Genomic DNA, 17387 nt, shown 5'->3' with positions numbered 1-17387 from the left:
GCCTTTTCTAGCCTTTTCTTTAGTCCATCCAAGACGACTTTATTTGATGATTCTGCTTGCCCATTTGCTTGAGGGTATGCCGGTGTAGAATTGTAGAACTCTATCTTGTACTCCTCACAAAAGCTTCTGAAGATTCTGCCGTCGAACTGAGTACCATTGTCTGAGATTAGGGCTTTTGGTATGCCAAACCGAGTAATGATATTCTACCAAACAAACTTCTTCACATCTTTTTCTTTGATTGATGCCAATGCTTCTGCTTCCACCCACTTTGTGAAGTAGTCTGTTGCTGCGAGAAAGAACTTCCTGTTGCCGGGTGCTGTTGGAAGTGGTCCTACTATGTCCAAGTCCCACATTGCGAAAGGCCATGGGCTAGTTAATGGTAGGAGTTCTCTTGCTGGTTGATGTATTTGGTGCGCAAATTTTTGGCATTTCTCACACTTCTTCACATATTTCTCTGAGTCTGCCTGCATATATGGCCACCAATATCCTTGCGAAATGGCCATGTAAGCTAGATTACCATCTACTCTTTAAATCCAGATTTTGTTGGGTTGGGAGGGAGTGGGTTTGAATTCAAATGAAGTAGCACAGTTTCATAATGGAAGTGCCTGTTGTGTCCTTCATTGTCAAAAGACTTGGAGCTTTGTTAACTGAAGAAGCAAAATTCTTATACGGAGTAAGCGACCAAGTTGAACAAATCCGAGTCGAGTTGAATCGAATGCAATGCTTCTTACAAGACGCAGATTATGCAATACAATCTGATCTTGTAGATGCGGGGGTCAGCAACTGGGTTGCGAAAATCAGAAAACTTGCTTATGAAACCGAAGACATCCTCGAAACTTATGTCATCCAAGTTTCATCAAAAAGGAACAAAAAGGGTTTCCGAAACACCCTTAAAAGATTCGCTTGCATCTTCAATGAATGGATAGACGTTCACAGGGTCGGAAGTGAGATCGGTGCCATTAAAAACAAGATCACTAGCCTCACCGCTAGTTTGCATACTTACGGCTCGAAAAATATAGGTGAGTCAATTCAAGTGGTGATTTTAAATTTAAGTTTTTATTTATTAATAATTTCAATTATTGTTATATTTTTATTTAAAGTATATTTTTTCTCTTTTGAGATGCAAAATTATTACTAATTAAAATTTGAAATTTAAATTATGTTAAAATATTCCATTACCCTATTGTGTGACGTAGTCAATTTTAAGAAAGAATAATATTTTATATTTTAATTTTTCAGGAAAATTTAGGAGAAATTAAAATGACATCTCTCTACAAATTTGTGTAAGAATTTAAGGATAACAATAATTTGTTTGGTAGTTAAAATTCTTGAGATTTTAAATCTTTAAATAATAATGACCACTTTAACATATATATAGTACAAAAAGCGCTCATGATCTTAAAAATTCTAATTTTTCTCGTAGCATCGTTTCTCTCTAGTTTGATCTTTTCAGTGGTTGATGTGATTTTAAAATTTAATAACTTTTTATTTATATCTCAATTTTTTTGTAAAATTTATAATTTTAGAAATTTCATTGTCTTAGTCTAACTTAGTGATCAAAATTTCACTAACTAACCAAAATTTTATCAACTTGTCTCAGGTCAATAAATTTTCGTTAACCTTTTCTTTTTGAAATTTTATATTCATCATGGATCCTGTTTTACAGATTTTGATGAAACAACTCAAAAAAATACATTTTTTATAAATAGAAAAAAGATCTAGATCAAAAGTTATACAATTTTGAAATTTTTAGAAATGAATTAAAAAAGTAATAGGTGATATATGAGGCGGTATAGTGAGAGTATTTTTGTCACTGTATATTTTGAAGGACCTGTATTACTATAAAAAATTGTGTTGTTCTTGTCTTTCTAAAAAAATATTACTAGAAATCATAAACAAAAAATCCCGTAAATTTATGGAAACATATAAAAATAATATTTCACAATTTTAACCTCCACTTTTTTTAATATATATTTTATAAAGGATGTACTATTATATGGTGAAAAATGATTCAAAAAATAGAATTTTTATATACAAAATTCATACAAATTATGTGACACTGTTATTTTTGAACCATAAAATGAGTAAAAGAATCACAAAAGAAAAAGAAAAAATCATTTTATGTGAGTTTTTTATATGAAAATTATATTTGTACGACATTATTATTGAATATTGACCGTTAGAAAGACTAAACTAATACTGCTATAGGTGAAGGCATAAGAGGTTCGGCAGCTGAGAAGCAACAAGAATTGAGGCAATCGTATCAGCATGTTGTTGAAGAGGATTTTGTTGGGCTTGAGGAAGACTTGAACAAGGTTGTGAAACATTTGGTGCAAGTTGATGTCTATACTCCTAGTCGAGTTGTCTCTATTTGCGGCATGGGTGGTTTGGGGAAGACCACTATAGCTAAAAAAGTATATCATCACAAAGATGTCAAGTATCATTTTCATTGTTTGGCATGGGTATGCATATCTCAGCAATACCAAACAAGAGATACTCTGCAAAGAATCTTCATCAAACTTGTTCCAGAGAGGAAGAAAGAGGTTGTCAGGATGAGAAATGAAGAGTTGTTTGAGCAACTTTATGAAGTCCAGCAGAGGAAAAAAATGCTTAGTTGTACTGGATGATATTTGGTCAATAGACGCTTGGAAGAGCTTGAAACCGGCCTTCCCAAATGGAAACACGGGCAGCAAAATATTGCTAACAACTCGTAATAAAACACTGCCTTCACAAATAGATCCATATCATATCTTTCATGAACCCGCGTGTTTAAATGACGAGGAAAGTTGGGATCTACTTCAAAAGAAATCATTACTAAGAAGAGATGGTAGACGAAATATTAATCAGTCCACATTGCTATATATTTTGATACAAATTAAATTATTTCAATGTTAGTTTTCACATCATTTGTGTGATCTATTATCATCTAAAAAGATTAATGACTCATGGGCAGAGATTTGGGAAAGATTGACAATACTTTAGCTCTACTGGCTATAGGTCGTACCAAATATATTTAGAATATTCATTTTACGAAAACTACATAAAATTGAAAACATTCAAGGAATTACTTTCTAGTGAGATAGAAAATAAAATTTTACACAAACATGTTTGCACCTTTGTACCTTTTTACTTGCATCTCATCACATAATCACTTGCACCTCTATATTTTTATAATTTTTTTTTTCTCTATCCAATTGTATTGTAATTCCCCCAAGTTTCAATAGTTGGAATAGGGAAGGACTTATACAAAAAAAAAAAAAAAAATCAAATTAATCAGGCATTCAAATTCACATGATCCATAGTTGTTTTCTAAAAATAGATAGTATATTATCAAAATCATATATTTAAAAGAATAAATAAATATGATCTTATTATTATGTGGTTATAAATATATGATTAATTATGATTTTTTTCATAATTCATTTATTTGATAAATCTTACAATATAAATGATTCAAATAATTGACATAGACCCAAATTGCCCCACACGAAGGGTTACAACAGCATTCCCAAAAGACACCAACGACAAATCAATGGTTATCAAACATATAGACACATAAAATTTATACAAATATTATAAGGTAAACTATTAATAGATTCTAATAGTTGGACTTAATTTCCATTAAGTTCAATTAAAAACAAGTTCTAGTAAAATTGTCGCTAAAAATATTTTTTTTGTAACAATTTTTTTCATGTTGCTAAAAATTGACAATTATTGATTTTTTTTTTTTTTTTTTTTGTCATGGTTTTTATAAATTATCTCTGAAACTTACAATTAGTGACTTTTTCTGTGACGAATTTTTCAAATTGTCGCTGAAGGTTAAAAATTAGTGACGTTTTTGTAACATTTTTTAAAACTGTCCCTAAAACTTATAACTAGTGATATTTTTTGTGACAAAATTTTCAAACCGTCACTGAAAATTAACACCTATTAAAACTTACACATAAGTTTTTCATATATATATAGAGAGAGATATATATATATGATGTGACATATTTAAGTCTTTTTATTTTAAATCAAAAGACCTATTAAATGGGTCATGCTATATGCAAGTTATGACATTTATAATTTTGATTATCAAAAATGTCATAACTAGGTTATTTTCAATTATAATTAAAAATGAGTCATAACTAAACACCATAGAAGGTATAACTAAGGACATTTTAAATTATATCTAAAATAATGTCATAATCAATATCACAATAAATAATAAATAACAACAACGATGAATTATAATCAAATCATAACTAACAATATAATAGCTTATAAATATCCCAAAAATTACAGACCTCGAAAGTTGAATTTCCCCCCATTTGGGGTGACTTTTATTTCAAAAACACAATACCATATTATTCTGATTAAAATTTTTGTAAATTGATGATAAAATAGCATTTCCATCCCCCAAAAAAATGTGGTCCAAGCATTTCACTTAGAAAGAAAAGCTACTTCTTTTATGTAATTTTTTAATGGACAAATTATCTACACCTCCCTCGAGATTTAACGAAATTACAGATTTCCTCCTGAGGTTTCAAAAATTACATCATGTCTCATCGCAATTAACGCCGTTAACAGATATCATAAATTGAGTAAAATGCCCTTAGGACAAATTAGGGAAAATTACCTACACCCCCTTGAGGTTTAGCTAAATTATAGATTCCTCCATGAGGTTTAGCTAAATTATAGATTCCCCCTGAGGTTTAGCTAAATTATCATTTTTCAATAAGTTATGAAATGCAAAATTAAAATGGAAAAACACTTATCATACTACAAAAAATTAAGGTTTTAGAGACCAAAATTTAGGAACAATTATTTTTAGGAGACCAAATATTTTTATTACGAAAAGTGTCATTATATTTTTAGCAATGAAAATTGAACAATAGTGATTAATTATTATATTTTTGGTATCAAATTTTTTGTCTAAAAAAATGAACCATTTTGAGGCCAAATTATTTTGTTCTTAAAAGTCTATTTATTATTAACATTTTCAAAATTTTATTGCTAAAAGCCTTATTTTTTACTTTTCAGAATAACCTTTTAGCGACTATCCTCATGATGACAAAAATTAGTCCCTAAATGTCTTTTGCAACAAAATTTTCACTTTTAGAGATAAAAAAAAAATTGATCACTAAAACTCTTATGTGTTGTGGTTTAAGATGGTAAAAATATCATAAAATTAACAAATAATGAAATAAGTTAAAAACATAAGAAATGGCTTGTCAAAACAATTCTATGAATATGTTTGGTTTGATTTTTAGAAATTTTTTTTTAATTTTTTTTAAAAAATTACAAATTAATTAAGAAATAAAAAAATAATTATTATTTTTATATAATTTTATCTTTTGAGTGGTTAGAAATAATTTTTACAAATTAAATATATTTTTTCATATTTATTTTTATTAAATTAGTTTTTTTTTAATTCTAAATTTTTTTTCTAAACAATAAATCAAATATGGTTCCAAAAACTTAATTTTCTTTTCCATCTAACATAGTTCTTTTGTAAATTTTGTTGATTTATTAAAGGGATTTTAGAAAGGGCAATATCATCCATCAATTTATATTTTGGTGATGTTAGCTAACTATTCTTAACATTTAGTTAACAGTAGAGGTTAAATTATTATGCGAATATAAATCTCGAGGGGTGCGATGTAATTTTTAAAACCTCAAGAAAAATCTGTAATTTAGCTAAACTTAAGAGAGGTGTAGGTAATTTGCCCTTTATTAATCTAAAAGAACTGAACATAATTGGATGCCAAAAAATTTAGTGTTAATTATAATAACATCTCATGAACTAGTATTGAATATTAATATCCTCTTAAACTAAAAAATTGTACAGTTAAAACTTTTAATTTTAAAATATCATACAAATATCTTTGTTTAGAATTATTAGGTACTTTCAAAATTCCATGTTATCTACATGATCTACTCTCTGTCAGTGAGAAACCGCAATAAAAACTAAATAGGCTTCATTTGTCTGTTAACTAACCCCACAAAGATGAGTTAATATGTTCCATTCATAAAAGTTATTGCTATGCAATTAATATGAAACACCATATTGATAAGAATAATACTATGTGTACCAATTAGTGTACTAACCGATGATGTAGCATAATTTTAAAAGTTTTGGGTATTTGTAATTTAATTAATAGGTGGGGTCAGTAATAATAGCATAACACTAATTAGTACACTAATTGGTGCATGTAGCACCACCGTATTAATAATGACATATAATACTCAAAGACTAGTCACTAATTATTGATTCATGTATGATAACTTTGTAATACTAGCTTGAAGAATGGAATCTAAAAGGAAGGTTAGGGGTACATACATCACTCTTTTTATTTTTTTTATTCGTCTTTTTATAACAAATTAAAAATTAATTAAAATAACAAATTCTCAAACGGGGGCCACAGTTCACTTCTTGGCTCCTTAACATCACTCTCTTTGCACCAAATGCGTGCATGAGTTTGAGCTTTTTCTTCTTCTTTGTTGACATTGAACTTTTGATTGAAAAGATGCAAGATCAATGTAAACACAGCTGACTTTGAGGCAAAGTTGAGGACGCGGCTGTTTTGGACCCCAATAATTGGTTGAAAAAAAAAAAAAAAACTATCCCTTAAATAGAAACAAAAAGGCTTGTTCATGTAGTAAATTCTTTAAAATTAACGGATGATTATTTTCTACATATGTGGTTTGTGTATAGAATGTTATTGACTGCCCCTGTTACAGTTGTTTCTAAAGAAATAAACTTTTTAAAATTGAAATTGATTAAATCTTACATTTGGTCAACTTTGTCACGAGAATAATTCAATGGATTTGATTGTTAAATTGAATTATGCAAGTTTGATTAGTAATTTTACAACTACTAATTTGAGTTTTATACTTGAGAATACAAAAGTTCAAAAATTTTAAATAAAATTTAAATTACCAACCCATTTGATTTTGCAGAAGAAATAAAATTTTAAAATTGAAATTGATTAAATCTTACATTTGGTCAACTTTGTCACAAGAATAATTCAATGGATTTGATTTTTAAATTGAATTGTGCAAGTTTGATTAGTAATTTTACAACTACTAATTTGAGTTTTATACTCGAGAATACGAAAGTTCAAAAATTTTAAATAGAACTTAAATTACCAGCCGATTTGATTTTGCAAAAATAAATAAATAAATAAATAAATAAAATAAAATCAATCCATATTACAAGCTCGCTTTAGAATTATCTATCTATATATGTATAAAAGGCCCACGTTAAAAAACTTGATTTGGGTGTCGAAAAAGTTGGTAAATTTTCATTGTTTATTGCTTATTCATGCATGCATTCATTAGAATTTTCATTTTTGTTGTTTTATAGACTCTAGGCAATAATTTATTTTTTGTTGTTTTTAAATTTTGCATTTTGTTATTTTTGTAGACTCTGGAGTGCTTGACACAAATATGGAGGCAATAGGGAGAAAAATGGTAAAGTTGTGTGCTGGTTTACCGTTAGCAATCATTGTGCTTGGTGGACTTTTGGCAACAAAGCATACATTATGGGAATGGGATGCTGTATACCAAAATGTTCGTTTGCATAAATGGAGTGATGACCCCATACAGCATTACAATGGAGTATCAACGGTGTTAGCTTTAAGCTATCATGACTTGCCTTATCAATTGAAGCCATGTTTTCTATATTTTGGTCCCTTTCCAAAAGATTATAAGGTAGATATTAAAAGGTTATATCATTTGTGTGGATGGGTGACGGTATAATTGTAGATGATGATAGAGTGGGAGATGAAACAATAATGGATGTGGCAAAACGTTACTTGGGTGCGCTTGCACAGAGGTGCATGGTCCAAGTAGAAGTAGACGAGTTTAATGGAAGGATCGATTATTGCCGCATTCATGACCTTATGTTGGAGCTGTGTTTATCAAAGGCAAAAATGAATGATTTTCTTGGGATCATTCATCTCCAACGCGAAACTGATCTAGCTAATTGCTTTTCCACCACAACATCAACAACTGCTGCTCCAAAAATACGCAAACTTGCAATTCATTTGAATAGGGATGTCGAAAGAGTTGTCCTCCCTGAATTGGAGACAACTAAACATCTAAGATCCTTATTGTTCTGCAAGTCAAGGAGTGTCATCGAGGCGTCTTCAATAGAGTTGAACTCCCATTTGAAGTACTTCAAATTGCTTAGGAATTTGGATCTTGAAAGATTTGAGTTTGATTAAAAGTCAGTCGAATCAATAGGTAACCTAATTAGCTTGAGGTACTTGAGCTTTACATGTTGTTCAATACCGAAACGGCATTCGTCTATCTGCAAATTGAAACACTTGCAAACCTTGGATTTACGATTTTGCTATTTCAACTCAGGTGAAGTAATAGTCATACATGGAATGGAACAATTGAGGCATTTGTATAATCAGTGTAATCTCAATGTTAAATTAAAATTTGATGGGTTGAGCAACCTCGAAACATTAGAAGGGTTTGACACAGGGTCTTGTGACGTCAATGACCTGTGTAAATTGATCAATCTTCGGCAACTAGAAGATGCAACTTTCTGGAAGAAGCACAATCAGGACTTGGCGGCTTTCATCAACTACCTAAGCATCGGTGCCCCCCACCTCCGACAAACAACCTTATCAGTTGAATTTTGCAAAAAAGAAGAAGAAGAGTTGACTCTTCTCAAACAACTGTTAGGGTGTCACCATCTTTACAGATTGAGTATTAATGGAATTATTCCCGAGTTACCAGAGTACTGCCAGGGTTTCTTTCCCAACCTCATCAAGTTAACGTTGTCTGGATGTGAACTTGAAGAAGACCCGATGCCAACATTGGAGAGGCTACCTAACATACAATATCTCCGCTTAAGTGCTGGTGCCTTTGAGGGGGACAAAATGGTTTGCTCCACTAATGGTTTCCCCCAACTCAAAACCCTATATCTCTCTTTTTTGATGCATTTAAAAGAGTGGGAGGTGGAAAAAGGAGCCATGCCCAATCTCTCTGCTTTAGAAATTGAATTTTGCCGAGGACTAGAAATGGTTCCAGAGGGACTGAGATTCATTGCTACCCTCCAACAATTTACAATTAAGAATGCGTGCGAAAATTTCAATAACAAGCTTCGAAGGGTAAATGGTGAAGAAGGAGAAGATTTTTACAAAGTGCGACATGTGTCTTCCCTGAAGATTTTTACAAAGTGCGACATGTGTCTTCCCTCAACATTTGGTAAATTTCTTTCTGAATAATCCCTTCTTTCACAAGAGACAAAACAACTATTGGGTCTCTTGTCATTTCTTTCACATCCCCCTCATTAATTCTCATCATAAAATTTGTTGATATATATATATATATATATATCTCTGCTTTTTTGGCCTTTATTTTGGTTTAGGGGTGGACAAATTATCATAGAATAAAAAAAAACTAAACCAAACCGAAATTATTGGGTTTTTTTTTTTTTTTTTAATACATTGTTTTAGTTTTGAGTGTTCAATTCTATAATTCAATAGGATTGGATTAAATTTTGGTTTAGGTTCTATCTATATCGAGCAAATCTGATAACCAAATCTATATATTTATTTATATTATAAGATTCATTCCATATCGACATGTGTTTACCTAATTAGTCTATTCTAATGGATTTGATTGCAACTAATCATTTCTCACTATTTATTTTGATTTTCAGTGCATATTGAGAAGCATCAAAAGAAGAATGGGAAGTGGAAGAAGAAAATACTGGAAGGTAGAGTTGGAATTTACAATACTTAATTTTATTTTATTAGTTGTGTTATTGGATTTGATTTATTTTGGTTGTATTTAAACTTGAGTTGGACTTCACTATTCACAACTATTGGCTTGTATTAAACAATATTTATTTTATGTTTGTGTTAAATTTAAATATTAAAGACTTGTTTATTTTAATTGTTTGGTTCAGGTGCATGATTCATTTAAATATGTTCTAAATTTAATATCAACTCAAACCAAACTGACCCCTCTATTGGTTCATATCCATAAAAAAAATTAATACAAGACTTGAGTAATAAAAGCTGAGATTTTTTTTATAATAGATCCCTTATAATAAGATTTTTTTTAAAAGAAAACAAACGAGCCCATAAATTTTATTGTGAGGAGGACAACACGTGCAACAAACACAACCTAATTACTGAATAGCTAATTTTATTTTTTTAACTTTTAAATACTAATTTTTTATTTAAAATTTTGTTTTCTAAAAGTAATTTTTGGAATACTCTCATCAAAATCCATTTAGTAAGAGCGCGTATTGAAAAACCATATTTCATTGTTGGTAGATTAGAAAGAAATTTCACTGTCTATGGACATCAAATAGAAAATTTTAAATTAGAGGGATAAAACGCAAAATTAGGATTGGTTGCTATAAAAATTGCGATAAAAAGAGGCATCCAATGCTCACTATCAAGTACAAACTTTTGTTATGTATGGTGTTTTTTTCTTTTTTGTTTTATTTCTTCCTATGCTCATTAATTTGTGTTTTAGAGAGAATATCATTAAAGAACTAAACGCAAATTTTTATATTTTTTTGAATTACCAATGCACATGCAATGCATAAGTTATATGACCCTTCTAACAGATAAATTAGCACTCAATTGAACGTAGTAAATCAAAATTTCAAATGTAAAAACAATTTATTACATGTGGACATTTTGGTTAAGATCATGAAAGGAGGATATTTATTTTTTTAAAATTGTATTTAGATCATGAACTTAAGTGGTATTTAGAAAAGACAAAATGAAAAACTCGATAAAATGTACATGAAATATTACTACATTTCACTTATTTTTACCCACCTTTTTCTCTTTCAATATTCAATTCTATGATCTAAACACAACCTTGATATTTTAACAAGACTCAATGGAAACACCCATGTCCAACCCTTCCTACTCAGAAACTTTTGGGGGCTAGGCATCATCTTGCCAAATCTCAGGGAGGAATATGAAATTAACCTCAAGACTCCGTTAAGTTTTGAACAATATATTAATCTAAACTTGCTGAAAATTTTCTTTTATAGGAATTAACCTACTAAAATTTTACATATCACCTCATAATCTTCATGAGAATTTTTCACTAAAATTTTACAACTTAGTAATACAAACACATATGTGCTTCCTTTTCCGGATAAGAAAGGTAAAGAAGCTCCTGAAGGTAACATAATCGAAAATTATCACAAAGTTATGATTCAATCACACATTGAGACTAAAACGGACAAACTATCAATTCAAACAGGTTCCCAAAATTCATGGTATAATTTCTAAATGATCAATGTATATATGTTGGGCAGCCATTTGCTAGTTACTTGTTACACCTGTGAGCAAATCAGTATAATCACAATGGAGATAAAACTTTGATCTTTACTTCGAGAACCCCATGTGCTTCATTTGCTTAATGTCAAACCCCGATTCCTTTGAACACCATCTATTACTCGGAGTCAGAATCTGATAGTGGCATCTAGTAAGCATCTTTTGGTTGTGTCAGTGATGGAAGGAGGGCAATCTTGGTTTGACACCGCTCTCTTCTTGCGTCTCTGATTTGGTCTATCTTCATCATCCTGGAAATTTTCATATGGTGATTGAGCAAACATATAGAAAGCAGAGGAAAATAAAAATGCATAAAACAAATATTGTTTAACGTACAAAATGCTTATGCAAGTCCCACTGCAGTGAATTGGGCAGTTATGTATGCATAGCAAAATTAAGATCACTGATATTTATGTTTGTTAGTTGTAATTATGTGTTAAAATAGGAATTAATATGGGAGATTGATATCGACCGTAAATTGTCTTTACTAAGTATAAATAAAAAGTTGCAAAATAGATTTGAATTGTTTTTGTTTCGTTTCTATGAGCTTTGTGTGTTTGAAAAGGTTCTATTTCAGTTGAGTGTGAGATTCTTCCCCAATGGGTGTTAGTTTCTTCCTCAATGGAAGCGAGTTTCTTACAGGTTTCTTCCTTGGGAGTGGAGAACCGCATTTCTGAGTAAGAAACATCAAGCAAGAAGGAAATTTTTGCTACTAAGTGAACAACTCGATAACTTAAGCTAAAAATGCCGATTTACCTTTGATGAGGGCAAGCTTCCATCTCTACAATGAAATTTTTTGACACATTAAGGAGAAAAGTATTTACATCATATTTAATTTTTAATATTTGTTTACTACTTTAATATAAAATTCAAAATTCTAATGCCTCAAACGCCTTGAGGTTTACGCCTCTCCTCAAGAGGGAAAAAATGCCTCACATTACGAATTTGCCTTTAAAAACTTTGGTAATTAGTAGTAAGAGGTGCCAAAAGGAGAAATGTTGGCAGTGGTGCTAAAAATTATTCAGATTTCGAGGTTGGGAACTATATAACACATAACACCAGCAGCCTCCAGGTAGTTCAACACAAAGTGAAACACAATTTCCTTTTCCAAATGAATCAATGTCCTTGAAAAATGGTGGGGGATAACTGTTAAAGAAAATTATTAGAGAATATCAATGAAGGAACACAATAATACTGGAATGATTGATGGTGAGGGAAACAAGTTCAACTAGCAAGCAATAGATTCCCAACGAAGGAACAATCATACAAGAATGATTTGTGGTGAGGGAGACAGAAAAATCCTTCTTTAGGTGGGGTGGGGTGGGGTGGGGTGTTTGCTTTTTCAATGAGAATGACAAGTCTAGAAATTGCAAAGCTGGAAAATGTGAATTGTTCAATGAGATGATTCAGAGATATACTCAAAGCTATCACTCAGTACAATAATCTGTTAGGGGCAGAAATAAAATGACAATGAATAGGCAATAACATGGCCGTCAAGAAAATAAAATAAAATAAAAAAACAAAACAAAAAAGGCTGCTACCCACAAGGTATGTGTGACTGCATTTGAACTAAATGAAGGGAAACTTTGAAGAATATGTTGTGAATGGGATTTATAGCACATCCCACCAATGTGAACGGAAGCACACAACGCACACACCAAAGAGAAAAACAATTAGACACAGATTTTGTAGTTCTGCACCAATTGCCAACATCCATGGGAGAGAGATTCAACTATGAATAAAAAATAGATAATACAAGTGAGATGGTTAACACGCTCAAAACCCATATCACTACTAGAATCCCATGCTCAAGAGTAGTTGAGCCATTGATCACTCTAGTGCCTTATCGGTATTTTTTGTCACCCCTTACATCGCTATTTTATCCTCCTCTTAATCTCACCAAAACATAGTCTTCATGACTATTTATAATAGTCTATCCACAAAAAACCTAGTTCCATAAAATTAGGTAACCAAAACCCACACATTGGGTTTCCCAATAGAATCGGACTCTACCATCCTAACCCAAATACATGCTTAAACTAATCTAACAAATGTATGGGACCACATATATCACGTGGGTGGACTAATCCTAACAGAATATAAGTTACTAAATTAATGAAGTAAAATATTATGCAGCCAAGACATCACATATATAAAAAATAATTAGAAGGAAAACAATGATGCTGAAAAGTAGAAAAGGGAAATAAAAGAAAGGACTAATCATGAGTCAGAAGAATACAAATGAAATTACATTGGATTGGAGATGAAGATAATAGCTGGAAAAAAAAAATAACAATAACAATGCTCCCATGAGCACAATCTGCCATGACTTACTTTTTTGCTCGGTTGAGTTTGATTATTTGATTGACTTGGATGAGTTGATTGGCTCCTTCGCAGCCAGATGCCACCAAAAGACATCAATGCTCCCAAGAGCAAGACAGGGCCAATCCTTGGATCTCCCAGGCGATTGTGGATTCCATTCATGATGCTACCAATTCTCTGTTTCATTCCTGTCCCTTTGGATAGAATGGTTTTGGCACATACCGACCAAATAGGATCTGCATCTTCGGGAACAAGTGCAGGAGTTTTTGCTCTCTGCGATGAGACAAAACAGAAAAGGTTTTAGCAGACAACATCTTGTATGAAAGAGATGCAACTCCAAGCTCCAAAGTGTATACATCCTTAAAAAAACCACAAAGTTCAATGAGTATCAATCTAAGAAGCATGGACACTTCTAAGAACATAGCGTGCCGTGTCCGACACTCATCAAATACCTATGTAGCATGGGTGTGGGTATGGATACCGGTACGAGTACGCTAATACGGCAAAACCTTTCCAAAAAAAAAAAAAAGGATACGGGTACGATTGTGGTACGTCAACAAACTTTTTATTTTTCATAGTTTATTGTTTGAGATTCAACCTACAAATCAAAGTTCAATACCAAAACTAAAAGAAAACTTACAAAACCAAAAAAGAAATCACAGTTCAACAATACAAATATCAAAGCAAAGTCCATATGCTATTTTAATACCATTAAATAGGAAAAATTACAAAACTAAGTTTCATTCCAAAAGCAAACTAGAAAATTTTGGAAAGTTGAAAAATCAATTTTCACTTCCATTAACTTCATTATTGAATAATACATCTTTCATCTTTGACACATCAAGTAAAAGATTTGCAATTTCAAGTAAATCATAACTCTCTAATAAATTAAATGTATCACTATCAATGTCCCATAGCTTGGTGTACCCCTGATGTACCCATCATGTACCTATGAAGTACCCACCTGCCCAAAAATGTATAAAAACTACGTGGTACGTATTTCATGTACGCGATACGCATGCAACCCTAACGGTACGCGTACCAGTGCCCGTTATGAGTATGACAATATTTTCGGAATACCCGTGCTTCATAGCTGGACACTTTCCAACACATAGACATACATGAAACATATTACAAGTTTGAATAAATAACTTGGAATCCAATGATACAACAAAAATTAAGTAAATTTATACATATTCTCCTCCTTTATACTTCAAAAATGAATATATTTTACTTAAATATTTATATATAAGACATAATAATTATTTATCCTTATATATGACATACATTTGATAAATACATAAATAAATTATATATTTTGCAGAAGTCTCCAACGTGTCGTGTCCTACATTTTTTGAAAATTTACATGTCGGTGTGTCAATGTCATGTCACATATTCGTGCTTCTTAGGTATCAATAATGGAGTGAAGGTAATTAAACCCCTCAACAAAATACACAAATTCATCCATTCAAGCACCAAAAGGAAACTTAATTCTAGAAAAAGTTTGTCTATGCTAACTTACAAAAAAGGGGAGCTCCCTAGAGTCACCATCTTCGATTATTTGAGAGATCCACTTGATGATCTGCCAACCAAATAAAAAAGGAACAACTCAATGTGAAAAGGTACACTAAATCACAAAGAATGTTGCATTTGCGTTAACTGCTCAATACAGAGTGAAATATTTCTCAATAATTAAACGATGTAGTAAAAACCATCTCACAACAGACAGAAGGCCAAACCTCTGGAACCATTGTACCTCGCAACAAGTTGTGATGCAGGATCCACATTGTCATTCAAAAATGCCTCCAACATGTTTTTTGGCTTTTTTTCCTCAATTTTAATACTATCTTTTGTAGCATTCCGTTTGTAACGTACAATAATTAACTGTGGTATATCTGTTATATCCCTCCTAGGTCCACATGTTTCATAGTTGTTCTCTGTTTGAGTGTGGAAAAAAAATATCGCTAGAGAAGAAGAGAAATTTAGTGACTAATACAGTTGCAAAAGATCATTTGTTAAATGTTCCAGCGTAGACTAGTCCATCATGATCATTATTAATTAAAATATTATAATCCATAATAGTAAGCACACACACTTCTACATAAAAAAGAAGAAAAACCTACAAATGGTTCTAGGAATAACAGTGGAGAGATGGAAAGATCATTCCTTCAACTGAATAAAGTAGAAGCAAACAACCTCTAATCATATGTATCATGCAGCTGCAATGACGTCTTACACAATTACTATTGGAGTTTATGAATAATTTTCACCATTGCAATGCATGCATCGTATACGCAACCTGGTGAACTTTAGTTTATTTTTATTATATAACACCTTCTGTGAGAGGAATCACATTCTGTTTCCAACACTACATAGCTTGACCTACAGAATAGTATTATTTGTATAGCTGGAGAGGAATCACATTCTTTGTACATATGGCCTGATCGCAGAAATTCATTCTATGTACTTCCTACAATTCTTTGTATTTCATTCTTTGAGATGAATCACATTTCCCTGTACATATAGCTCGATCCACAGAATAGAATCAACCGGCAAAAGTACAATTTTTTTGTCAAAGATAACCTCCAAAGTTTTTAAAATGACCAAGAAGCATAATGAAAAACTCACCTTCTTTGGTTTAATTTATGAAAAGCTTTTGAGTCTTTTGTTTTTTTTTTTTTTGGGGGGGGGGGGTCTTTAGTGAACTTTTTTCATATTTTATTTTATTTTTTACTTTTTAGATGCACTTAATCTAGATGTACTTAAAAAATAAAATATTTGTAAAAAAAATATGAAATTGTCTTTTAACATCTTTCAGATTTTTTTCAAATATTTTAAATTTTAAGTCCGTCTAACTAGGCAAATCTAAAAAAAATATAAAATAAAAACTAAAATATGAAGGAAAAAAATTGCTAAAGATAAAAAACAAAACAATTTTGAGTTCCAAAAGTTGGTTTTGAACTCATATAGGATAACAATGAATGACGAATACTTTTAATTGGCCATGTCTCACATGGAGAACATAATCTACTACACCAAACAATTGAGGTGTACATGCTTTGCACTAGACAGGCCATGGCTAAATATGTATATACCAAAGCCTTTAAATATGAATGCGCAAGTCTCAAGGCATCAACACATATGCATTTCAAATTTCTAATTTTTATATTTAGTGAGAAAAAGTTATTTAAAGCTAAATAAAAAAAACAACACCCAATTAGTACACATGAATTTTAATTTTATTCAAAATTAAATATAAATGTATAAATACTTTTCTCCTCAAGGCATTGAATATTTCATTACAGAATAGGAAACTTGCGCTCATCGAAGATGAACTTGACATTCTTAGTTTAAGCTATTGAACTTCTTACTTGAGTCTTTGCTTTAAATTTTTCTTGGTTTTTTCCATGGAATATGATGGTTACAGAAGAGGTTTTTATTTTTTATGTTTAAATATAAACTAGGTATTAGTAAAAAAAAAAAAAAATAGGTATTATAATAAGCTTAACAATCCAAGACAAGCCCTCCATATACATATTGTTACATGGGACTGAGGTACGAGTATCGGGTGCAGTTGTGTATCCAAGCGTCAGACCTTCATAAATTTAAATTTTGGAATCATAGTTGTCAAATCTGGATTCGTATCGTGAATCGAAATGATCTCGTACCGAATCGCGAATCGAATCGAATCGTGAATCGTAAAGATTCGGTCACTTTTTCTAAATCACTTAAAAACATATATCTACATATTTAGAT

The 17387-nt window shown here is 31.1% G+C and overlaps 3 protein-coding genes across 14 annotated transcripts in view; 2 read left to right on the top strand and 1 right to left on the bottom strand.

Annotated features, from left to right (window-relative positions):
* The first annotated feature begins 514 nt into the window (after nt 1-514).
* LOC145813868 (putative disease resistance protein At1g50180) lies at nt 515-3103 on the top strand. The gene is made up of 2 exons (XM_082910107.1): nt 515-1019; nt 2209-3103. The coding sequence occupies exons 1-2, from the start codon at nt 596-598 to the stop codon at nt 2625-2627; spliced, it is 843 nt and encodes a 280-aa protein (XP_082766233.1). The 5' UTR covers nt 515-595; the 3' UTR covers nt 2628-3103.
* Nucleotides 3104-8378: 5275 nt separating this feature from the next.
* Nucleotides 8379-9227, top strand: LOC145813235 (putative disease resistance protein At1g58400). The gene has a single exon (XM_082908518.1). The coding sequence runs from the start codon at nt 8379-8381 to the stop codon at nt 9225-9227; it is 849 nt and encodes a 282-aa protein (XP_082764644.1).
* Nucleotides 9228-11062: 1835 nt separating this feature from the next.
* LOC114268225 (uncharacterized) overlaps nt 11063-17387 on the bottom strand; it is a 267263-nt gene continuing 260938 nt past the window's right edge. For all 12 annotated transcript variants that reach the window (XM_082910095.1, XM_082910100.1, XM_082910096.1 and 9 more), the window contains 3 exons: nt 15154-15213; nt 13644-13904; nt 11063-11560 (listed from right to left, as the gene is read on the bottom strand). In XM_082910095.1, the coding sequence (XP_082766221.1) occupies nt 11441-11560; nt 13644-13904; nt 15154-15213 (441 nt within the window). In that variant the 3' untranslated portion in view covers nt 11063-11440. The remainder of the gene's footprint in view (nt 11561-13643; nt 13905-15153; nt 15214-17387) is intronic.

Source organism: Camellia sinensis, chromosome 15 (genome assembly GCF_055761805.1).
Source record: "Camellia sinensis isolate YWXY chromosome 15, ASM5576180v1, whole genome shotgun sequence".
Taxonomy (NCBI): Eukaryota; Viridiplantae; Streptophyta; class Magnoliopsida; order Ericales; family Theaceae; genus Camellia; species Camellia sinensis.
This window is presented reverse-complemented; position numbering and strand designations above follow the sequence as displayed.